General features: G+C 41.5%; 1 protein-coding gene across 1 annotated transcript in view; it reads right to left on the reverse strand.

Moving 5' to 3' along the window:
• The window catches only part of LOC116951499 (uncharacterized), a 70617-nt gene that overhangs the window by 25990 nt on the left and 17490 nt on the right, over positions 1-27137 (reverse strand). The window contains exons 10-17 of the mRNA XM_032970177.2: positions 25604-25648; positions 24779-24835; positions 17763-17816; positions 16204-16257; positions 15535-15588; positions 14208-14261; positions 13224-13277; positions 12497-12550 (exon numbers count right to left, since the gene is read on the reverse strand). Of these exons, the coding sequence (XP_032826068.1) occupies positions 12497-12550; positions 13224-13277; positions 14208-14261; positions 15535-15588; positions 16204-16257; positions 17763-17816; positions 24779-24835; positions 25604-25648 (426 nt within the window). The remainder of the gene's footprint in view (positions 1-12496; positions 12551-13223; positions 13278-14207; positions 14262-15534; positions 15589-16203; positions 16258-17762; positions 17817-24778; positions 24836-25603; positions 25649-27137) is intronic.

The raw sequence follows: 27137 nt of genomic DNA on the forward strand, positions 1-27137 counted from the left end.
TGCACCTTTTGAGGAACGCCAGTGAAGATATCAATTTCATCCGCTTAATGCGAAGCTTCTCCAATTTTCTGGTTTTAAGAAAAGTATCCTCCCCATAGAGGTTAGTCAGTTTAACACGTAGGCTTTCGCGACCAATATTATTCATAATAAAGGTTTTTGGGTTAGATCGCGTTTATTTATAAATGTGTCGTAACCCTCCACCACCCGACACGGCCAATCAGCAAAGAAAAGTGTCACGTTGACAAAAGACAAATAATTCACTACTTCAGCCCACCGGTGTGTTGAAGAGTTAATCCACATTTACAGTTTGAGTACGACGTTTCGCTGGTAAATACTTCCAGCATCATCGGGCAATTCGCCAGAATGGTAAAGCCCTCGCTTGCTCCCGGTTTTATATAGAGCAGAAGAGTGACGTCATCACTTAACTCATCAGGTGCAGTGATTAGAGGCGGAGGGGGGGGGTAATGTAATTATATAATCGATTAGTAATCAGTCATTGGTTATGATTAGTAATGAGTTGTAGATTAGTAATTCTTTAAATCAAAATGTAATGTGTATTATTTAATAATACGCTTCCAGGCCGCACTGAGCCGGTAGCTGTCAGAGCGATTAAAGTTATTCTTGTTCCTCTCAATTTCAATGGATTCTCTGATTAGTCTTTGCCAGTAATAATTAGTTTTACACACCACTGCAACATTGTCAAAATCAATTGAGTGTCCTTGTTGACAAGCATGTTCTGCCACTGCCGACAGTTGTGTTTGAGATAATTTAATATTTCTCTGATGTTCTTTTAGTCTTACGCTGATGTTACGTCCCGTCTGCCCAATGTAGCAGCTGCCACATGAACAATTAATCCGATATACACCTTCTGTTGATAGTTTAGGTAATGCGTCTTTAGTGCAAGATACTAGTTTTTGAATTTTGTGTACTGTACCAAATCTTACTGTAATGTTTTGCTTTTGCAAAACGCGGGCTAATTTGTCAGTTACTCCTGAGATATATGGAATTTTTATTGTTTTAACAATCTGGTCGCTTTCAGTAGTATTGCTTTGCGATCGTGATTTGGCATTCAGTGCTCTGTTAATTTGAGCATTATTGTAGCCATTCTGTCGTAGTGCGTCTTTAACGTGTTTAATCTCTTTCACTAGACTCTCACCATCTGACACTGTTTTCGCCCGATGCACGAGCGTCTTAATAAGAGAGGATTTTTGAGCTGGATGATGATGTGATTCTGCATTCAGATAGGCATCAGTGTGCGTTTGCTTTCTGTAAACGCTGTGTGTTATTTTACCGTTTAGGCCATGTCCAAGCAAAATATCTAGGAATGGGAGTGTATTATTCACCTCCATTTCCATGGTGAACTGGATGGCCGGGTTTTGTGCATTGAGATGATTTAGAAAATCAAATCGGCATCCCATTACGACCCATAGTCAGTACAATTGGCTCTGCCACATATCAATTAGCAAAATATATAACCAAACAAATACAGCCCTACATCGGTAAGACATCTTCATTCATAAAAAATTCAGAACATCTTGTGAATGTGATTAAAGATATTAAACTTACTCCTGATGATATTCTGGTAAGCTTTGATGTGATTTCTCTATTCACTAAGGTTCCAGTGGACGAATCGCTTAAATTACTTGATACACTAGTAAAGAATACCGGTTTACAAAAAGATATTCCGAAACTTGCTGGCCATTGCTTAAATAACACTTACTTCTTATGGAGAGGGGATTTCTTTAAACAAAAGGAAGGAGCAGCAATGGGTTCTCCTTTATCCCCTGCTATAGCAAATTTGTACATGGAAAATTTTGAAATAAGAGCACTTGCCTCGAGCACATTAAAACCATCCTTTTGGTTTAGGTATGTGGATGACACTTTGGTTGTCTGGCCACATGGTAAAGATACACTTAATGATTTTCTAAATCATCTCAATGCACAAAACCCGGCCATCCAGTTCACCATGGAAATGGAGGTGAATAATACACTCCCATTCCTAGATATTTTGCTTGGACATGGCCTAAACGGTAAAATAACACACAGCGTTTACAGAAAGCAAACGCACACTGATGCCTATCTGAATGCAGAATCACATCATCATCCAGCTCAAAAATCCTCTCTTATTAAGACGCTCGTGCATCGGGCGAAAACAGTGTCAGATGGTGAGAGTCTAGTGAAAGAGATTAAACACGTTAAAGACGCACTACGACAGAATGGCTACAATAATGCTCAAATTAACAGAGCACTGAATGCCAAATCACGATCGCAAAGCAATACTACTGAAAGCGACCAGATTGTTAAAACAATAAAAATTCCATATATCTCAGGAGTAACTGACAAATTAGCCCGCGTTTTGCAAAAGCAAAACATTACAGTAAGATTTGGTACAGTACACAAAATTCAAAAACTAGTATCTTGCACTAAAGACGCATTACCTAAACTATCAACAGAAGGTGTATATCGGATTAATTGTTCATGTGGCAGCTGCTACATTGGGCAGACGGGACGTAACATCAGCGTAAGACTAAAAGAACATCAGAGAAATATTAAATTATCTCAAACACAACTGTCGGCAGTGGCAGAACATGCTTGTCAACAAGGACACTCAATTGATTTTGACAATGTTGCAGTGGTGTGTAAAACTAATTATTACTGGCAAAGACTAATCAGAGAATCCATTGAAATTGAGAGGAACAAGAATAACTTTAATCGCTCTGACAGCTACCGGCTCAGTGCGGCCTGGAAGCGTATTATTAAATAATACACATTACATTTTGATTTAAAGAATTACTAATCTACAACTCATTACTAATCATAACCAATGACTGATTACTAATCGATTATATAATTACATTACCCCCCCCCTCCGCCTCTAATCACTGCACCTGATGAGTTAAGTGATGACGTCACTCTTCTGCTCTATATAAAACCGGGAGCAAGCGAGGGCTTTACCATTCTGGCGAATTGCCCGATGATGCTGGAAGTATTTACCAGCGAAACGTCGTACTCAAACTGTAAATGTGGATTAACTCTTCAACACACCGGTGGGCTGAAGTAGTGAATTATTTGTCTTTTGTCAACGTGACACTTTTCTTTGCTGATTGGCCGTGTCGGGTGGTGGAGGGTTACGACACATTTATAAATAAACGCGATCTAACCCAAAAACCTTTATTATGAATAATATTGGTCGCGAAAGCCTACGTGTTAAACTGACTAACCTCTATGGGGAGGATACTTTTCTTAAAACCAGAAAATTGGAGAAGCTTCGCATTAAGCGGATGAAATTGATATCTTCACTGGCGTTCCTCAAAAGGTGCAGAGATTCAAAGGTAATACCAAACGCAGTTAAAATAACACATCACATAAAGTCTTCTAAAGCTAACCAAATACTACACAAAGCTAGCGAATTATTATTAATAGAGAGAATACAGCACAATAGGAGTGAATTATCTTACATTTCGGAATCGCTAAAGCAGTTACACTTAGATATAAGCAATAGTGTATCTATGCATTATTGGAATATAATCGATAACATAACACAACAATCGGCTGATAATGTGTTTAAACTAACAAAAACTAACCAAATTAATAAATTTTCTAGACTACATAATAAACAAATCCCTACTGAAAACCAAAAATGTAAAAACAAAACTGTACTGAACTTGACCAACACTGTATTAACCGGTGACATGGTCTCTATCCTTTCTAAAGGCCTTAACTTTGCCGTTACCCCACGCACAATTCCAGTGGATGAGATAATTGCTGAGGTAGAATCAGCAGTTAGACTCCTTCCACATAATGAGGCAGAGATGACTAGACATGAGGTTGCTAAAATAATTGAGAATAGCAAAGTTCCAAAAGTAAATATTAGCTCTAACGAGGCAAAAGCCTTAAGAGAGCTGCGTGTAAATAAGGATATCCAAATCCTAGCAGCTGATAAAGGCCGCACTACTGTACTGATGTCACGAGCCGATTATGATAATAAAATTAGAAATTTACTAGAGGAAAGTACCTACATTAAAATTAAACGAGATCCAACTAATACTTTAGAACGTAAGACCACTGCAATAATTGCAAATTCATTAATCCCTAAAAATGAGCAATACCTAATTAAGCCAAGGGCCTCAAAACCACCTAGACTCTATGGGCTACCAAAGATTCATAAAATCGGCATCCCATTACGACCCATAGTCAGTACAATTGGCTCTGCCACATATCAATTAGCAAAATATATAACCAAACAAATACAGCCCTACATCGGTAAGACATCTTCATTCATAAAAAATTCAGAACATCTTGTGAATGTGATTAAAGATATTAAACTTACTCCTGATGATATTCTGGTAAGCTTTGATGTGATTTCTCTATTCACTAAGGTTCCAGTGGACGAATCGCTTAAATTACTTGATACACTAGTAAAGAATACCGGTTTACAAAAAGATATTCCGAAACTTGCTGGCCATTGCTTAAATAACACTTACTTCTTATGGAGAGGGGATTTCTTTAAACAAAAGGAAGGAGCAGCAATGGGTTCTCCTTTATCCCCTGCTATAGCAAATTTGTACATGGAAAATTTTGAAATAAGAGCACTTGCCTCGAGCACATTAAAACCATCCTTTTGGTTTAGGTATGTGGATGACACTTTGGTTGTCTGGCCACATGGTAAAGATACACTTAATGATTTTCTAAATCATCTCAATGCACAAAACCCGGCCATCCAGTTCACCATGGAAATGGAGGTGAATAATACACTCCCATTCCTAGATATTTTGCTTGGACATGGCCTAAACGGTAAAATAACACACAGCGTTTACAGAAAGCAAACGCACACTGATGCCTATCTGAATGCAGAATCACATCATCATCCAGCTCAAAAATCCTCTCTTATTAAGACGCTCGTGCATCGGGCGAAAACAGTGTCAGATGGTGAGAGTCTAGTGAAAGAGATTAAACACGTTAAAGACGCACTACGACAGAATGGCTACAATAATGCTCAAATTAACAGAGCACTGAATGCCAAATCACGATCGCAAAGCAATACTACTGAAAGCGACCAGATTGTTAAAACAATAAAAAAAAATTCCATATATCTCAGGAGTAACTGACAAATTAGCCCGCGTTTTGCAAAAGCAAAACATTACAGTAAGATTTGGTACAGTACACAAAATTCAAAAACTAGTATCTTGCACTAAAGACGCATTACCTAAACTATCAACAGAAGGTGTATATCGGATTAATTGTTCATGTGGCAGCTGCTACATTGGGCAGACGGGACGTAACATCAGCGTAAGACTAAAAGAACATCAGAGAAATATTAAATTATCTCAAACACAACTGTCGGCAGTGGCAGAACATGCTTGTCAACAAGGACACTCAATTGATTTTGACAATGTTGCAGTGGTGTGTAAAACTAATTATTACTGGCAAAGACTAATCAGAGAATCCATTGAAATTGAGAGGAACAAGAATAACTTTAATCGCTCTGACAGCTACCGGCTCAGTGCGGCCTGGAAGCGTATTATTAAATAATACACATTACATTTTGATTTAAAGAATTACTAATCTACAACTCATTACTAATCATAACCAATGACTGATTACTAATCGATTATATAATTACATTACCCCCCCCCTCCGCCTCTAATCACTGCACCTGATGAGTTAAGTGATGACGTCACTCTTCTGCTCTATATAAAACCGGGAGCAAGCGAGGGCTTTACCATTCTGGCGAATTGCCCGATGATGCTGGAAGTATTTACCAGCGAAACGTCGTACTCAAACTGTAAATGTGGATTAACTCTTCAACACACCGGTGGGCTGAAGTAGTGAATTATTTGTCTTTTGTCAACGTGACACTTTTCTTTGCTGATTGGCCGTGTCGGGTGGTGGAGGGTTACGACACATTTATAAATAAACGCGATCTAACCCAAAAACCTTTATTATGAATAATATTGGTCGCGAAAGCCTACGTGTTAAACTGACTAACCTCTATGGGGAGGATACTTTTCTTAAAACCAGAAAATTGGAGAAGCTTCGCATTAAGCGGATGAAATTGATATCTTCACTGGCGTTCCTCAAAAGGTGCAGAGATTCAAAGGTAATACCAAACGCAGTTAAAATAACACATCACATAAAGTCTTCTAAAGCTAACCAAATACTACACAAAGCTAGCGAATTATTATTAATAGAGAGAATACAGCACAATAGGAGTGAATTATCTTACATTTCGGAATCGCTAAAGCAGTTACACTTAGATATAAGCAATAGTGTATCTATGCATTATTGGAATATAATCGATAACATAACACAACAATCGGCTGATAATGTGTTTAAACTAACAAAAACTAACCAAATTAATAAATTTTCTAGACTACATAATAAACAAATCCCTACTGAAAACCAAAAATGTAAAAACAAAACTGTACTGAACTTGACCAACACTGTATTAACCGGTGACATGGTCTCTATCCTTTCTAAAGGCCTTAACTTTGCCGTTACCCCACGCACAATTCCAGTGGATGAGATAATTGCTGAGGTAGAATCAGCAGTTAGACTCCTTCCACATAATGAGGCAGAGATGACTAGACATGAGGTTGCTAAAATAATTGAGAATAGCAAAGTTCCAAAAGTAAATATTAGCTCTAACGAGGCAAAAGCCTTAAGAGAGCTGCGTGTAAATAAGGATATCCAAATCCTAGCAGCTGATAAAGGCCGCACTACTGTACTGATGTCACGAGCCGATTATGATAATAAAATTAGAAATTTACTAGAGGAAAGTACCTACATTAAAATTAAACGAGATCCAACTAATACTTTAGAACGTAAGACCACTGCAATAATTGCAAATTCATTAATCCCTAAAAATGAGCAATACCTAATTAAGCCAAGGGCCTCAAAACCACCTAGACTCTATGGGCTACCAAAGATTCATAAAATCGGCATCCCATTACGACCCATAGTCAGTACAATTGGCTCTGCCACATATCAATTAGCAAAATATATAACCAAACAAATACAGCCCTACATCGGTAAGACATCTTCATTCATAAAAAATTCAGAACATCTTGTGAATGTGATTAAAGATATTAAACTTACTCCTGATGATATTCTGGTAAGCTTTGATGTGATTTCTCTATTCACTAAGGTTCCAGTGGACGAATCGCTTAAATTACTTGATACACTAGTAAAGAATACCGGTTTACAAAAAGATATTCCGAAACTTGCTGGCCATTGCTTAAATAACACTTACTTCTTATGGAGAGGGGATTTCTTTAAACAAAAGGAAGGAGCAGCAATGGGTTCTCCTTTATCCCCTGCTATAGCAAATTTGTACATGGAAAATTTTGAAATAAGAGCACTTGCCTCGAGCACATTAAAACCATCCTTTTGGTTTAGGTATGTGGATGACACTTTGGTTGTCTGGCCACATGGTAAAGATACACTTAATGATTTTCTAAATCATCTCAATGCACAAAACCCGGCCATCCAGTTCACCATGGAAATGGAGGTGAATAATACACTCCCATTCCTAGATATTTTGCTTGGACATGGCCTAAACGGTAAAATAACACACAGCGTTTACAGAAAGCAAACGCACACTGATGCCTATCTGAATGCAGAATCACATCATCATCCAGCTCAAAAATCCTCTCTTATTAAGACGCTCGTGCATCGGGCGAAAACAGTGTCAGATGGTGAGAGTCTAGTGAAAGAGATTAAACACGTTAAAGACGCACTACGACAGAATGGCTACAATAATGCTCAAATTAACAGAGCACTGAATGCCAAATCACGATCGCAAAGCAATACTACTGAAAGCGACCAGATTGTTAAAACAATAAAAATTCCATATATCTCAGGAGTAACTGACAAATTAGCCCGCGTTTTGCAAAAGCAAAACATTACAGTAAGATTTGGTACAGTACACAAAATTCAAAAACTAGTATCTTGCACTAAAGACGCATTACCTAAACTATCAACAGAAGGTGTATATCGGATTAATTGTTCATGTGGCAGCTGCTACATTGGGCAGACGGGACGTAACATCAGCGTAAGACTAAAAGAACATCAGAGAAATATTAAATTATCTCAAACACAACTGTCGGCAGTGGCAGAACATGCTTGTCAACAAGGACACTCAATTGATTTTGACAATGTTGCAGTGGTGTGTAAAACTAATTATTACTGGCAAAGACTAATCAGAGAATCCATTGAAATTGAGAGGAACAAGAATAACTTTAATCGCTCTGACAGCTACCGGCTCAGTGCGGCCTGGAAGCGTATTATTAAATAATACACATTACATTTTGATTTAAAGAATTACTAATCTACAACTCATTACTAATCATAACCAATGACTGATTACTAATCGATTATATAATTACATTACCCCCCCCCTCCGCCTCTAATCACTGCACCTGATGAGTTAAGTGATGACGTCACTCTTCTGCTCTATATAAAACCGGGAGCAAGCGAGGGCTTTACCATTCTGGCGAATTGCCCGATGATGCTGGAAGTATTTACCAGCGAAACGTCGTACTCAAACTGTAAATGTGGATTAACTCTTCAACACACCGGTGGGCTGAAGTAGTGAATTATTTGTCTTTTGTCAACGTGACACTTTTCTTTGCTGATTGGCCGTGTCGGGTGGTGGAGGGTTACGACACATTTATAAATAAACGCGATCTAACCCAAAAACCTTTATTATGAATAATATTGGTCGCGAAAGCCTACGTGTTAAACTGACTAACCTCTATGGGGAGGATACTTTTCTTAAAACCAGAAAATTGGAGAAGCTTCGCATTAAGCGGATGAAATTGATATCTTCACTGGCGTTCCTCAAAAGGTGCAGAGATTCAAAGGTAATACCAAACGCAGTTAAAATAACACATCACATAAAGTCTTCTAAAGCTAACCAAATACTACACAAAGCTAGCGAATTATTATTAATAGAGAGAATACAGCACAATAGGAGTGAATTATCTTACATTTCGGAATCGCTAAAGCAGTTACACTTAGATATAAGCAATAGTGTATCTATGCATTATTGGAATATAATCGATAACATAACACAACAATCGGCTGATAATGTGTTTAAACTAACAAAAACTAACCAAATTAATAAATTTTCTAGACTACATAATAAACAAATCCCTACTGAAAACCAAAAATGTAAAAACAAAACTGTACTGAACTTGACCAACACTGTATTAACCGGTGACATGGTCTCTATCCTTTCTAAAGGCCTTAACTTTGCCGTTACCCCACGCACAATTCCAGTGGATGAGATAATTGCTGAGGTAGAATCAGCAGTTAGACTCCTTCCACATAATGAGGCAGAGATGACTAGACATGAGGTTGCTAAAATAATTGAGAATAGCAAAGTTCCAAAAGTAAATATTAGCTCTAACGAGGCAAAAGCCTTAAGAGAGCTGCGTGTAAATAAGGATATCCAAATCCTAGCAGCTGATAAAGGCCGCACTACTGTACTGATGTCACGAGCCGATTATGATAATAAAATTAGAAATTTACTAGAGGAAAGTACCTACATTAAAATTAAACGAGATCCAACTAATACTTTAGAACGTAAGACCACTGCAATAATTGCAAATTCATTAATCCCTAAAAATGAGCAATACCTAATTAAGCCAAGGGCCTCAAAACCACCTAGACTCTATGGGCTACCAAAGATTCATAAAATCGGCATCCCATTACGACCCATAGTCAGTACAATTGGCTCTGCCACATATCAATTAGCAAAATATATAACCAAACAAATACAGCCCTACATCGGTAAGACATCTTCATTCATAAAAAAATTCAGAACATCTTGTGAATGTGATTAAAGATATTAAACTTACTCCTGATGATATTCTGGTAAGCTTTGATGTGATTTCTCTATTCACTAAGGTTCCAGTGGACGAATCGCTTAAATTACTTGATACACTAGTAAAGAATACCGGTTTACAAAAAGATATTCCGAAACTTGCTGGCCATTGCTTAAATAACACTTACTTCTTATGGAGAGGGGATTTCTTTAAACAAAAGGAAGGAGCAGCAATGGGTTCTCCTTTATCCCCTGCTATAGCAAATTTGTACATGGAAAATTTTGAAATAAGAGCACTTGCCTCGAGCACATTAAAACCATCCTTTTGGTTTAGGTATGTGGATGACACTTTGGTTGTCTGGCCACATGGTAAAGATACACTTAATGATTTTCTAAATCATCTCAATGCACAAAACCCGGCCATCCAGTTCACCATGGAAATGGAGGTGAATAATACACTCCCATTCCTAGATATTTTGCTTGGACATGGCCTAAACGGTAAAATAACACACAGCGTTTACAGAAAGCAAACGCACACTGATGCCTATCTGAATGCAGAATCACATCATCATCCAGCTCAAAAATCCTCTCTTATTAAGACGCTCGTGCATCGGGCGAAAACAGTGTCAGATGGTGAGAGTCTAGTGAAAGAGATTAAACACGTTAAAGACGCACTACGACAGAATGGCTACAATAATGCTCAAATTAACAGAGCACTGAATGCCAAATCACGATCGCAAAGCAATACTACTGAAAGCGACCAGATTGTTAAAACAATAAAAATTCCATATATCTCAGGAGTAACTGACAAATTAGCCCGCGTTTTGCAAAAGCAAAACATTACAGTAAGATTTGGTACAGTACACAAAATTCAAAAACTAGTATCTTGCACTAAAGACGCATTACCTAAACTATCAACAGAAGGTGTATATCGGATTAATTGTTCATGTGGCAGCTGCTACATTGGGCAGACGGGACGTAACATCAGCGTAAGACTAAAAGAACATCAGAGAAATATTAAATTATCTCAAACACAACTGTCGGCAGTGGCAGAACATGCTTGTCAACAAGGACACTCAATTGATTTTGACAATGTTGCAGTGGTGTGTAAAACTAATTATTACTGGCAAAGACTAATCAGAGAATCCATTGAAATTGAGAGGAACAAGAATAACTTTAATCGCTCTGACAGCTACCGGCTCAGTGCGGCCTGGAAGCGTATTATTAAATAATACACATTACATTTTGATTTAAAGAATTACTAATCTACAACTCATTACTAATCATAACCAATGACTGATTACTAATCGATTATATAATTACATTACCCCCCCCCTCCGCCTCTAATCACTGCACCTGATGAGTTAAGTGATGACGTCACTCTTCTGCTCTATATAAAACCGGGAGCAAGCGAGGGCTTTACCATTCTGGCGAATTGCCCGATGATGCTGGAAGTATTTACCAGCGAAACGTCGTACTCAAACTGTAAATGTGGATTAACTCTTCAACACACCGGTGGGCTGAAGTAGTGAATTATTTGTCTTTTGTCAACGTGACACTTTTCTTTGCTGATTGGCCGTGTCGGGTGGTGGAGGGTTACGACACATTTATAAATAAACGCGATCTAACCCAAAAACCTTTATTATGAATAGTGGTGAAGTGTGCAGGTCAAACAACCACCATGACCAACGTGGTGAAGTGTGTACAGTCAAACAACCACCATGACCAACGTGGTGAAGTGTGTACAGTCAAACAACCACCATTACCAACGTGGTGAAGTGTGTACAGTCAAACAACCACCATTGCCAACGTGGTGAAGTGTGTACAGTCAAACAACCACCATTGCCAACGTGGTGAAGTGTGTACAGTCAAACAACCACCATTGCCAACGTGGTGAAGTATGTAGGTCAAACAACCACCATTACCAACGTGGTGAAGTGTGTAGGTCAAACAACCACCATGACCAACGTGGTGAAGTATGTACAGTCAAACAACCACCATTACCAACGTGGTGAAGTGTGTACAGTCAAACAACCACCATGACCAATGTGGTGAAGTGTGTACAGTCAAACAACCACCATGACCAACGTGGTGAAGTGTGTAGGTCAAACAACCACCATTGCCAACGTGGTGAAGTGTGTAGGTCAAACAACCACCATGACCAACGTGGTGAAGTGTGTAGGTCAAACAACCACCATGACCAACGTGGTGAAGTGTGTACAGTCAAACAACCACCATGACCAACGTGGTGAAGTGTGTACAGTCAAACAACCACCATTGCCAACGTGGTGAAGTGTGTAGGTCAAACAACCACCATGAACAACGAGGCATGGTGCGTGCATCCCGAATTTAACAATACTATTTAGAATGCTTAACCATTAAACAACACTATCTTTGAGGAAACATACAATAGGCAACGCTTCAGGCAATGGACCTCCTTCATAGCACATAGTGAGGCCACCCTATCTCATTAGCCTCTATAACTATGCGCTATGAGGGGGGGGGGGGCATTGCCCAAAAAGGCACCTATTATATATTTTCCTTTTAAGGCCACAAATGTATTTTCTGAAGTAGACATTTTTTGTATTTGGTATTTACAATACATTTGGAAGAGTCTTTTGCCCAATTCTAAATATAGGCTCGAACGAATGAACGATATTTACTCACCAGGTCTCCTTTTGGTCCTGGATACCCAATCTTTCCCCGAGGACCGGGTAGACCCTGGTAAACAACAACAAACACAGGACGCATCTCTAAACGACCGGCAAAACTCACAGACGGATACACACGTGTACAAGAATCGCAACATAGCCATTGTTTGAACACTAATATTAAGGACAGAGGCACATTTTAAACCAAAGCACGGTATTATGGGAAGTGATAACATAAATCCCATATGTGTGTGTGGAGTATTTGCATTTCTAATAAGCAAAGCTTCATGAAAAGTTAACATTTTGCATCATTTTGGTAGTTGTGTATGTATGTTGAACTTCTTTCGCACCGTGCGTAGCCAACCATCCAAATAGGAGGTGCGGAACCAGGATCATCAGGCAGTAGCGATGCTGGTTGTAGCCATCAGTGAAACGTTGTGCTACCCGATTGTTAAATGTTGTGATATCGCTTTCAACATTACTAGTAGTGCTGCTGGAGCAGTAACAATTTTGCACTTTTGTTCACGTGGAAATGTTATTAGTTGGCTGTGTCGGGTGAAAGACGGTTTACGACACACATTTTGATTCACGCGATCTGACCCCAAAAAAATAAATTACGAAGCACAACATAGGTTGCGAAAGCCTGCGCATTAATTCAGCTCATGGTAGTATCGGTATGAAAATTGTGTTCTACAGAAACAGCAAGATGATATGAAATGGAAACCAAACTCGAGTGTACTCACGGTGTCTCCTTTAATTCCAGGCTTTCCAGTAATACCCCTGGGCCCTTCATCGCCCTGAAGTTTGTAAACAAAAGAGTGAAATGTATGAGCATATCATAAAGTAGCACATTACATGCAGTTGAAGTTTGTAAAGGGATAACACGCGTACGATGGATTGTGAAGTCAAATTCCTATGGTGGGTCGGCTCAGCTAATCATCCCTCCGCAGCTGATAAAATGAGGACTCTTACCACTTTGAGCAAAGTCAACAGTGATCATCCTGTGGCCTCCGCCATGGAAACGTGGAATTTACACCACAGGTTCAGGAAATGAGCGCCGCCTCATTGGCTTTTGAGGAGTAAGATAACGCATTTTATTTACGTCAACAAATGGAAACTATCGCATCTCTGGATTGCTAATGCGGCTCGGAAAAAATATTCCGACTACCACAGTTAAAAGTACCACTAGCGGCTGACTGGTAAACCTTTTTTTTTTAACAGAATCATATCTCGTCTTGAACAAGGAAGGTGTGCGTATATGTCATTCTACTGTACTCGACAATACGTTCAGGAGCTAAATGCCAATGTCGAGGTCTGCGAGCCATGTGATGGCTTCGTGTGGTTTTGCCGTTCCTCCTCCAATGAAGGAGAGCAGAGACTACGGTCGTTTCCTACAGGGTCCATAGTTCTGGTTGCGTGGCCATGGTCACGCTGTGGCTTGAGTCTTTCATTTACCCATTAAAAAGGAGATGTGCTGTTAATAGCACACCGGTGTCTTCCAGGAATGTCAATGCCAGCTGCGCAACGCTTGTGTCCCGAACAAGGTGTTTATTCTGAACGTCCGCGTTGTTCCACTGTCGGCACGGTGGCGTTTCTTCCGGATCTCAGTTGTCAGATTCGCGGATGGTGACGGCGGCACGATCCCAGAAGGGGGATCGGGACCTGTATGTCATCATTAAAGGAGGTGGACATACATTTGGAGGTTGAGAATTGTCAAGAGGATTTACCGAAGGTCCAGCGATGCCCACGACACCTTGTTTTCCATCCTTTCCTCGAAGACCCTAAGGACACAATGATATATTTATTTGCACGTGTTTCCATTTCACATAAACATTTTTAAAGTACCGTATATGGGTTGACACCACTATAAAGAATACAGCCCGTGATACAATTGTACATAGTTGTTTGTTGAACGTCCATTCGTAAAGCCGCACACGGGATCCAGACCCCAGGCAGGGTGGGGAGCAGCCGGGGAATTTGCGCCGCAGTGCCCCCAGTGAAGAAGGCTTCGTTGACTTGCATGGGGAAGGCAATGTTTGTGAGGTGGGAACTTTGAAGTCAGTAGACTTTGTTTAACTCACCTGCGGAGGGCTTGTTCAAGCTTCGCACCACCCCCCCCCCCCCCCCCCACAATGTGTGCAAGGTACTACTGACTCTATTGTATGTAGGGTGTGTAGGCATGTATGGGGGGGGGTGACATTTTTTGGGGGCGAGGGTCGACAATGTTTGGAAACCTGTTGGATCAACTTTTTACCCCCACATCTGGGGGAGGGATCCACTTTCTGTAAGTGTTTGATTCAGGCCATTTGAAAGGGTCTCATAATTTAGTTGACGGACAAACGAAACGCCGGGCTTTTATAATAGAAGTTCAGTTTTATTTTGTTTCAACTGGTTGTTTGGGACTGTCAGCTGCCAGTGAGGAGGGGGTGGTGGGCGATGGTAAACTTGAGAAATTGTGGAGTAAGGAGTTCCCGTGTCTCTGGGTCAAATGCCAGCCAAGTGAGGAGTTCACGGTAAAATATGGGGATCGAAGCCCAGATGGTTTTAAGTGTTGAAGAGAGGGAGCCAAAGTACTTGAAGACCTTTGAAATGTTTTTCAATTATGTTATTCTCCAATGTTTGGCCAAGATTTTCATGAAGCTCTGTTTCATCCCCAGCAGGGAAGGAAGATATTACCACCGCCACCTGCTCAACTATTTTTTTTATTTTACCAGGTAAGGCCCACTGAGATATATAGCTCTTTTTCAGAAGCGACCCAGCCACAAATGATATCTCAACGAAGTGGCGTATCGTGTGAAAATGTATAGCAGCCAAATCCTCAAAATGCGTGTCTATAAATGTATAAGGAAAAACCGGAAAAAAATCCACGCGACCACAGGGAGAACATGCGAAATCCAAATATACAACAGGTGTCAGGGCCGGGGTCAAACCCACGACCTCCTGTATACCAGGCGAGGTAGTTAACATCTCGCTACCACGGATCTTGGGCGAACACCATTAATATTGTTTAACATCGCTAATCTGCGTGTGTGGAGGAATGTGCTGGGTGCTTACTGTGTCGCCTTTAGCGCCCACCATACCAGTCACTCCTTGAAGGCCAGGAAGCCCCTTTAATTGAAAGAGACATGAATATATTTACAATAAAATGATGCCACAATTTACAATGGTCACTTAAATAATATATATGCAAAGGGTTTTACTTAATCACATTTTGTACAGAAAAGTGTGTATTATTAGCATACATCACCATGTCTTTGTGAGAAAAGATACTCTTGTGTGAGTTAGACCCAGAGTGATAACAATCTAATACCGTACAAAGGTGTATAACCAACCTATGCAAATGTTCAAAAAAGCAAAAGCCAAATAATTATTAATGAATTACATTATTTTGGATTTCGCCATGACAATAGCAAGCAACGACTTGTCATAGTCAGCTCTTGCAAATGTCACGGGGTATTTTAAACGTTCCTCCAAACTGTCTGTTCCTCAGATTACAAAGTGTGGCTAAATTCCATGACCAAGAAGGGTGGAATAAAAATGGACATTCCTGCACTCACAACTCTTTGAATGTCTTACAGTGAGTGACTTCCATTACATCATCAGATTTTAATAATCTGTGTCGAGTCAAATAATTTACATGCGGGTGAGAAAGTATTTTAATCGCTGCAGTTTATTTCACATTGTCGCACCAATAGATACGCGAATCTTTATTCATGAACCAACCTGGCTGCCCGAGTCCCCAGGTGGGCCCGTTTCTCCCTGCAGTCCTTCTTCTCCCTGTGCAAAGATTGGTTAAAGTACGAAGAGTCACGTGCACCGCACATGTTCGTTCGAATGCCCTTCCTTGACCATCCGTCGTCACAGTGTCGTGTTGACACGCGTTCACCATGCCCACCTCCGTAGGGAGCTCACCTCTTTATAGGAGCCCACACACGAGTTTAGATTATTTGGCTGCTATACATTTCCACGCGATAAGCCACTTCGTCGGGCTATCATTTGTGGCCAGGTCGCCTCTGCAAAAAAGCTCATAGCTCAGTGGGCTTTACCTGGTAAAATACAATAGTTTAGTTTTGTTTGTATTTTTTTCGGGGATGTGTTTACCTTACCCCTACTTTGCTGCACTCTTCACTGTGTCGTTGTACTGTTTGTTGTTGTAATGTTCTGACCCACCCCTACTGGACATCTGTGAAAAAGAGCTTTATAGCTCATCGGATTCCTCCAGTAATAAATATTCAGATTCTGGTTTGTACATTCATCACAGTACGGGCCCCCAAAAGTATTGTACATGTGTCAAGAGTTAAATTCCCCGGGACAGATTACCCTGTCTGCACAGACCCTGAACCGGTGTATGTTTTAATTACTATATATCGGACTTTATTATGAACCATCATCTTTAAATATGTTATATGACCTTCACATACTTTCCTGGCTACCATCTCGAAAAAAGCACCGTCATATCTCTTAACGCTCCCTTTATTGTGGGAGGTTTAGAGATGGGAGCCACAGCATAAATGATAAACGATGGTGATGATCCGTGTGATGGAAAGTTGTCTCCTTGTTGCCTTTCCCTATATTTTAGTCTATCAGTGTCTGCAAATACACTTAAAATATATATTCTTATTTGAATGCATATAATATGTAAATGTTTTAAACCCTCACCCTCGTTATGCAATATCCAATCACGACCGTCGAGTCTAGAGGTACACGCTTTGTGTTTGTTATATAAAATCAAGACTGTATCCTCGTCATCTTCAGCCATGCCCATTTCACTGCTGGATGAAGGCCTCCTCAATCCACTCCCGCCGTCTCTCACGATCCTGCGATGTAACGATTCCACTCGGTATCTGGACACCAAACTCATTTCCTCACTCCATCTTTTCGGCGGGCGCCCTCTTGGACGCGTCCTGCACCAAGCCAACTTAACTTCCCTTCGTAGTTTAAACGACGTCGTTCACCTGCCCAAGCTCTCTCTAAAATACGCAATCCGTATTGTACAATATACTAATGATAAATATAGAGGCAGAGCTTTTAACGTTCAACGCCAACAGACATACTCTGGTTGACCAAGCTGAATGTGGTACCTCTGCTTTTTTAAAAACAAAAGCAGCGTCTTTTTCATATAATAGCAGGCTGCACGCGTTATGGAGCCATGTGACCTTTCACCACTTTCCCACTGTAAGCACAGCGTGAAGCTGGACAGCTGCACGGGATATTGCGAACCTCTCACCTTGTAACCTCACCTCTCACCTTGTAACCTCACCTCGTGACCTTGCGAACCTCACCTTGTGACCTTGCTTGCCTGGCACGCCCAACTCTCCCCTTTCACCTTTTTGACCCTTGGCAAGAACACACAAAATAAACGGAGACGTAAGCAGCAGCGGCAGAAGCTTCACCATTGAGGCGAAGCAGATGCTGAATGTGATTGTCAGTATTCTTTGCCGTTCTTCAAGGTGAGATTGCCTGGTCTAGTGTTCTTCATTGCGAGGCCCACGGGCCACTGGCAGCCCCTGGTGGCCTTTAGTGCAGCCCCTGACGTGCGGTTCCCGACAATTCACTAATTTGACAACACCGCATCGTGCTGCTGCTGCTGCTGCTGTCAAACCCCCAATGGTTTCAGATGTGTGGCGGCCCTCACGCTGATGAAGTATTTTCTGCGAAAGTGGCCACCCGCCTCTGAAAATGAGTGAAGAACGCTGGCCCAGTGGCTGCGTGAGACCGCGGGGATCGTGATAGCGTGCGGCAGACTCCGTGACTCTGTCGTCTACAGGCGGGCGGTGGTGGCTTCGCACGCGCCCTGTAATCCAGCACTGTGGAGGCAGCGAGAGTTGTTGGCTCGCACAAATGTCGCGAAACGCCTTTCCGCTGGGCTTCGAGGAAAAGGTGGTGCAGCAGAGTGCGGACGATGGGATAGAACGTCGCCCTCGTCGCATGCGTGGGTTTTCTCTGGGTTTACACCCACATGTATGAACACTCACTAATCGGCTGAAAAGATCCTAAACTATAGAGGACTACAAAGCTTGGGTAATTGAACCTTATGGCGGGACCCCGGGGTCCCATAAGCCCCCGGCTCTCGCATAAACCGCGTTGCGATGTAATTTTATGTCTGTTCAAGGTGAACGATACGGCAATCTATTCCTCTCGACGAGCTCTACACGATGCGGTGATCAACGTTTTGTTTCTTCTGCGCATTCGTCCTCGCTGCGCTTGGACAACATGACAACAGGTGGGTCACGATGTTTCGATCGCAACACAAACGGTCGTCATCAGGAAAAAGGGGGGTTAGCCTCTTAAGGCAAACTATTTATAAAGGTTTAGAGATAGCCTAAAGTCGGTTTTGGCTAAAGGGATGAACTTCGCAGTCACCCCAAAACACATACCTGTGGATGACATTATTGCCCAGGTCGATGTAGCTCTTAAGGGTTTGGGACACATCGCTGCAGACGTGACAAGATCTGAAATCGCTGCAACCCTCAAAAGCGCTAAGATACAGTGAGGGAAAAGAGTATTTGATCCCCTGCTGATTTTGTACGTTTGCCCACTGACAAATAAATTATCAGTCTATAATTTTAATGGTAGGTTTATGTGAACAGTGAGAGACAGAATAACAACAAAAAAATCCAGAAAAATGCATGTCAAAAATGTTATAAAAATGTTATAAATGTTATAAATTGATTTGCATTTTAATGAGGGAAATAAGTATTTGACCCCTCTGCAAAACATGACTTAGAACTTGGTGGCAAAACCCTTGTTGGGAATCACAGAGGTTAGACGTTTCTTGTAGTTGCCCACCAGGTTTGCACACATCTCAGGAGGGATTTTGTCCCACTCCTCTTTGCAGATCTTCTCCAAGTCATTAAGGTTTCGAGGCTGACGTTTGGCAACTCGAACCATCAGCTCCCTCCACAGATTTTCTATGGGATTAAAGTCTGGAGACTGGCTAGGCCACTCCAGGACCTTAATGTGCTTCTTCTTGAGCCACTCCTTTGTTGCCTTGGTCGTGTGTTTTGGGTCATTGTCATGCTGGAATACCCATCCACGACCCATTTTCAATGTCCTGGCTGAGGGAAGGAGGTTCTCACCCAAGATTTGACGGTACATGGCCCTGTCCATCGTCCCTTCGATGTGGTGAAGTTGTCCTGTCCCCTTAGCAGAAAAACAGCCCCAAAGCATAATGTTTCCACCTCCATGTTTGACGGTGGGGATGGTGTTCTTGGGGTCATAGGCAGCATTCCTCCTCCACCAAACACGGCGAGTTGAGTTGTGCTCCTAATCTCAGCTCGTTACCTGTATAAAAGATACCTTGGGAGCCAGAAATCTTTCTGATTGAGAGGGGGTCAAATACTTATTTTCCTCATTAAAATGCAAATCAATTTATAACATTTTTGACATGCGTTTTTCTGGATTTTTTTGTTGTTATTCTGTCTCTCACTGTTCAAATAAACATACCATTAAAATTATAGACTGATCATTTCTTTGTCAGTGGGCAAACGTACAAAATCAGCAGGGGATCAAATACTTTTTCCCCTCACTGTACCAGGCAGCAACATCAGTAAGGATGAGTGTTTTGAGTTATCTCAATTGAAAAAGAGGGATGATATCGTCGTCCTCTCAGCAGACAAGGGCAATGCCACAGTCATCATGGACAAAACCGTGTACAATGACAAAATTCAGGACCTACTTAAAGATGGTAGCTACACAACAATTAAAAGAGATCCCACCAACAGCCTCGTTACAAAAACAGAATCATTACTGATTCACCTTCATTAATTGAATAGACCAAAAGGTTTTCCTTAAAACATTCTGCTGCTAGACCACCCAGATGATGTGGCTTACCAAAAATACATAAACAAGGTACACCCCTTCGTCCCATCGTCTCCACCATTGGCTCACCCACCTACAAACTGGCCCGATATCTATCTGATGCCTTACAGCCATTCACTGGTAAGACCACATCTTCTGTACTTAACTCAGCTCACCTGGTATCGTCAATTAAAGACATCTCACTGTTCCCAGGTGGTTTGCTCGTTAGTTTCGATGTAGTTTCTTTGTTCACCAAAGTTCCTGTGCCCGACACCATTGCAATCATTGAAGATTTGGTCCAACAAGGATTGAATGCTGATGTACCAGCCCTGGTGAGACGCTGCCTCACCAATACATACTTCACCTGGAATGGAACATTCTACAAACAAGTTAAAGGTACCCCAATGGGTTCTCCCTTATCTCCGATTATAGCCAATATTTTCATAGAAAAATTTGAGACGGACGCCATCCAGGCATTCACTCTACATCCGTCCTTGTGGAAGAGGTACGTGGATGACATTTTCGTCATCTGGCCACATGGCCGACTGGCTCTGAACCAATTCCTCAACCACATCAATTCCAAACACCCAGCCATCAAATTCACCATGGAGGTGGAAAAGAATGGCAAGTTACCATTCTTGGATGTTTTAATTGAAAAGAAACCAGATGGCTCAATGAGCCATCCTGTCTACAGGAAAGTAACCAATACTGACACATACCTGAAACCTGATTCCCACCACCATCCATCCCAGAAGAATCCCCTCATCAAAACGCTACACCATAGAGCTCAATGTATCTCCGACCATGAACACCTGACCAGTGGACTCAAACACGTACACCAAGCTCTCAAGGCGAATGGATATTCTGACTGCACAATCCGCAAAGCCATCACCCCAACCGTGAGGAAGGGGTTATCTGAGGATCCAATAAAAACCATCACCTTGCCATACATAGCAGGGGTAACCAAAAATATTTCCAAAATCATGTTCGATTTAACACAGTACGTAAAATTCGTGATCTGATCCCATCAGTGAAGGACAAGATTCCTGACATGCAATATCCCGGCGTCTACAAACTAAGCTGTATCTGCGGCAGCAGTTACATTGGGGAAACTAAACGACATGTCTCGGACCGTGTTCGTGAGCATAAGGCAGATTTGAAACACGGTAGAACCAATACTTCTGCCGTGGCTGATCATTATTTTAATGCGGCTGGCTCACACGAAATTGATTTCTCTAAGACGATGGTACTTTGCAAGCCCACTGGCTATCAACAAAGATTCGTTCATGAAACCATCCATATATACAGACACAGACACAATTTCAACCGAGAGGATAGTTATAAACTCAGCAATCATTGGAAAGATGTCATCAACCACTTTGGGTTATGACTTGATTTGTGTTTTGTCAACCTCCACCGTCAGCAATGTGGGTGTGTGAAGCAAGGTGCAATGATTTCCTGGAGGCCCTTTTGGTGGAGACCCACTAACTCAGGGGTCGGGAACCTATGGCTCGCGAGCCAGATGTGGCTCTTTTGATGATTGCATATGGCTCGCAGATAAAACAAAATATTCTCACTTGTTTTAATCCATCCATCGATTTTTCACTGCGCATGTCCTGTTCAGGGCTGCAGGAGCAATTGTCCATTATTTTAATTGGATGATACTGGCCTACGTTTGCCGTTGCTGGGTAAAACAGGTAAACGCCCCCTTTTGAATCAGTCTGAGACTGCGTCTGCTCGGTCATTAGCTCAAAGCTAACCCTTCGACGAAGAAGATGGCGAAAAGAAAAAAAGACGATGAGTATCGTACATTTAAGGACGAATGGACCGAAGAATTCGCCTTTGTGGAGAGAGCGGGTTCTGCGGTGTGTCTAATTTGCAATGACAAAATTACATCGTTGAAACGGTCGAATGTAAAGCGGCACTTCGACACGCGCCACGCTACCTTTGCATCAAAATACCCTGCGGGAGACAGCAGAAAGAAAGCGTGCCAAGAGCTTCTGAGCAGGGTGCAAGCTAGCCAGCAGCAACTCCGCGTATGGACCCGGCAAGGTGACTATAATTCGGCTAGCTTTGCTGGTTCTTTAGCAATAGTGAGGAACGGAAAACCATTCACAGATGGCGAGTATGCTAAAACGTTCATGCTGGATGTAGCCAATGAACTTTTTGATGATCTTCCGAACAAAGACAAGATAATCAAACGGATACAAGACATGCCTCTGTCGGCAAGAACTGTTCATGATCGTACCATCGTGATGGCAAACAAAGTGGAGGAAACGCAAGTGAAGGACATAAATGCAGCGCCGTTCTTTTCTCTGGCTTTGGATGAGTCAACAGACGTGAGCCATTTGTCGCAGTTCAGCGTGATTGCAAGATATGCTGTTGGTGACACACTGCGCGAAGAAAGTCTTGCTGTTCTGCCATTAAAAGGGTCCACAAGAGGTGAGGATTTATTCAAGTCTTTCATGGAGTTTGCTCAAGAAAAAAGTCTACCTATGGATAAACTTCTCTCAGTGTGTACTGATGGTGCTCCGTGTATGGTGGGGAAAAACAAAGGATTTGTGGCGCTTCTCCGTGAACATGAAAATAGACCCATCCTAAGTTTCCATTGCATTATACACCAGGAGGCACTTTGTGCTCAGATGTGTGACAGGCAGTTTGGCGAAGTGATGTCGCTGGTCATTCGTGTGATCAACTTTATTGTTGCCCGAGCCTTAAATGATCGCCAGTTTAAAACACTGCTGGATGAAGTTGTAAATAACTATCCTGGTCTGCTTTTGCACAGCAATGTGCGTTGGTTGTCAAGAGGGAAGGTGCTTAGCCGTTTTGCGGCTTGCCTGAACGAAATCCGGACTTTCCTTGAAATGAAAGGCGTCGGGCATCCTGAGCTAGCCGACACCGAGTGGCTCCTCAAGTTTTACTATCTCGTAGATCTGACTGAACATCTGAACCAGCTCAACGTGAAAATGCAAGGCATTGGAAATACAGTGTTATCCCTTCAACAAGCTGTATTTGCTTTTAAAAACAAGCTGGAGCTTTTCATCACAGATCTTGAAACAGGTCGTTTACTACATTTTGAAAAACTGAGCCAATTTAAAGATGCATGCACAGCAAGTGAGCCCATTCAAAACCTTGATCTCCACCAGCTAGCTGGCTGCACATCCAGTCTCCTACAGTCCTTCAAAGCACGCTTTGGAGAATTTCGTGAGCACACTCGTCTTTTTAAGTTCATCACCCATCCAAACGAGTGTTCACTGAACACAGCCGACCTGAATTACATCCCTGGTGTCTCCGTCAGAGATTTTGAAGCAGAAGTGGCTGACCTGAAGGCCTCAGACATGTGGGTGAATAAGTTCAAGTCACTGAATGAAGATTTGGAAAGAATCACACGACAGAAAGCGGAGTTGGCGAGCAAGCACATGTGGACAGAAATGAAAAAACTCCAACCCGAAGACCAGCTGATTCTCAAAACTTGGAACGCGCTTCCTGTCACATACCACACACTGCAGCGTGTGAGTATTGCTGTATTGACCATGTTTGGATCTACGTATGCATGTGAGCAGTCAATCTCACATCTTAAAAACATCAAGTCCAACCTACGATCACGTTTAACGGATGAAAGCCTCAACGCTTGCATGAAGCTTAACCTCACCAAGTACCAACCCGACTACAAAGACATCAGCAAATCCATGCAGCACCAGAAGTCGCATTAATGGTGAGTGTTATAACAACATTATTTAAAAGAATAAATTCAGAGGTTTATTATACTGACATTTAGTTGAATTCACTTTTAAAATATATTATATGGCTCTCACTGAAATAAATTTGCAAATTTTTTGCTTTCATGGCTCTCTTAGTCAAAAAGGTTCCCGACCCCTGCACTAACTGCTTAGTTGTTTCCCATGCTGCTGACACACTTGGGCTACATTAACATTAGCTGCCCCGCCCATGCTGCTGACACAATTGGGCTACGCCCATCTCTCTACCTTTATAAACAGTTTGCCTTTAGAGGCTAACCCCCCCTTTTTCCTGATGAAGATCATTTGTGTTGCGAGCGAAACGTCGTGGTTTTTGTTTTAATTTGATTTTTATTTTATTCAGGTTAGAACCAGGCTACAGTCTAAATCATAAACTGCCAATACACTCACCAGCTTAAAAACCAGGCTACAGTCTACATTATAGACTGCCAGTACACTCACCGAGGTTAAGAACTAGGCTACATTCTACATTATAGACTGCCAGTATGCTCACCCAGTTTAATAACCATTGTTACAGTTTACATTATAGACTGCCAGTACACTCACCATACTTAGTAACCAGGCTACAGTCCACATTATAGACTGCCAGTACACTCACTCCGATTTAGAACCATTTTTATTTTTATTCACTTTCTTTTTATTATTATCATGTTTTCTATCTATGTGACTTCACCGAAATAACGAAATAAAACCAATATATGTTGTCGCTGTTGTGCACGGAATAGTTTTGGTTGCTTTACCTTGGGACCCATGACGCCACTTGGACCCGGAAGTGAAGGGTGACACGAAGCTACGCACTTGGGGGAGAATGATCAACATTAGCAAAAATTACAAAACAAAGCAAGAAACAGAATCATATCACGGATAATACATATTCATATTAATACTACATTCATTCTTGTGGAATCTACAATAAGTGCTTGGCCATTCCGTCACTTTTGTGTGTTCATCATCATATGGAGAACGGCTTGCTTCCATGTGATAGTCTTCAGGCACGAACGTCAGGCCAACGTTGGTTCAATGGTTCCAACCACGTGCCATCGTTGACCCAACGTTGGCATGTTTACTGGGGATAAGTATGTACGTATGTTTCTCATTGAAAAAATAAATCCTTTTCAAGTATGTGGGTTAATATTAATGTCGCTAAAAACAGCCGTGATTACAAATGTATGTGGCGAGCCGTTATTTAATCCTGCATTCGTAAAAGTTGTACACTCTGTGCAGACCACAGGCAGAGTGGGTGAGCAGCTGGGCCATTTGCACTGCAGTGCCCCAGTGAAGAAGGCTTCATTGACTTGCATGGGTAAGGCAGTTTCTGGATGGCTGGATTCATGAAGCCAGTTACCCACCACTCTCCTTGTCTACCGGGTGTGCAACTTTCCGAGCAGTGAGCGTAAATCAGAAAAATTCTGCCTGCGTCAATTCAACAGGGATAGCAAAAATGCTTAAACTGTAAACAATGAGCATGAGATCATATGGCTTATTCAGTAATTAAAATAACAAATTAATTCACGTAGCAACTAAAATAAATCATATATAGCACCCTTGTATGACAATGATCTCACCTCAATCTCTGCATTGCCATCTGCACTCATGATTCCAGGAAGACCCTATCGAAACCGCGGGGTAAGACAACAAAAACAACATACAGCGCACATGTGCTTAAGTGCCGGCCACCAACATGTCACTTTTACTCACACACACTTTGTTAATTCACTACAATGCCAGAGGCTCCCTTTGTAAATAACGGGAAGGTGACCGTATTGGTGAGGAGGTGAAGTTACTCCTGCAAGGTTTTCGTGGTTGTGCCGCATGGCTCTCCGGGCCCAAAACAGTCGTCCGAAGGTTTGTTGGCTAACATTTCAGAACGCATTTGTACGCAAACAGGCATTTCAGTGCGTGGAGGCTTAGCTGATAAGACTGGAGCACAACGCTGACAATTGCAATATGGCGATGCTCAAAGCTGTGCCTTCTTTTTTTTTATCTGGGAGCATAAACATTTCAGAATTCAATCCAGGGAGGACAGCCGATATTAATATTTGAGATCGAGACCGGCATTAAATATTGATGACCATTTCCAATATCGCTCGTTAGAAATGTGACACCACTCAACAATATTTTGAAATGAGAATTTTTTTTTTTAAGATATTGCCCCATTACGATTTCCAAGACCTCAAAACATCACGAAACAATATTTTATATTTTCGAATGTAGGTGTGAATAAACGTGCAATTTTGAATAATAGTGTCCACTTCCAATGTGCTGCACAGTCATCGCTCACTCTCACAGACAGAGATCAACTGAGCGGTGTGAGGAGGAACCACAGACGAACGGAAAAAGCTGGGCGCAAAATCCCCCTCCCAAGCTCTGTGGTCCTCTGTATGTGAAAGGTGTTTATTGGCCAAGTAATGAGTGTTTTGAGGGAAAACACGTTTAAATGTTAATGAAAATGAGGACAAATGTGATCAAATTTGTCAAACTATATTTACAACTTCTCATATTAGCCTTTCAAAGTAAATAAATTAAAGCCCATCCGTATTTATTAGTTACAAACCAGAGAGATGTGAAAGATCAACAACAATACTTCACAAGAGTACGCTAAATATTTGTCTGGTGCCAAACATGATTGTTGATATGCATTTTGGAACTGTCCAAAGATTACTACGTTATGAATTAAAGTGTTTTATAAAATACGGTTTTAATCTTTACCACTAATCAATAGATAAACCCACACCCTAAGAGAGTGACTATATTCTGCATGTATAAGAGCAAAGAAATAAAGAGATTGTATTTTAAATCACGGACTTCGACAGCCCCACGCTCTAATGGGATCAACGCCACCTCGTGGGAACACCGAGTAATTTGCTTTAAATTATGAGACCTTTGCCACTAACAAGATATAGAAATAGGTTGTACGCCTTTTGGCGTCTTCTGGTCCAACACCAGTGGAGACTAGGCTCTAAGAAAAGCTGTCTCGGGTGTGGACCAATCAAATTCAAGGACAGTGCATATTATTATCAGAGTTGTCTCTTTTGTTTGCATTTTGACTGCTTGTGTTGTGGTTATTGCAAACATGATGCCTTGAATAAAGGTGTCAGT

Source organism: Petromyzon marinus, chromosome 3 (genome assembly GCF_048934315.1).
Source record: "Petromyzon marinus isolate PM22_M1 ecotype Great Lakes invasive population chromosome 3, UKy_Petmar_22M1.pri1.0, whole genome shotgun sequence".
NCBI classification, from domain to species: Eukaryota; Metazoa; Chordata; class Hyperoartia; order Petromyzontiformes; family Petromyzontidae; genus Petromyzon; species Petromyzon marinus.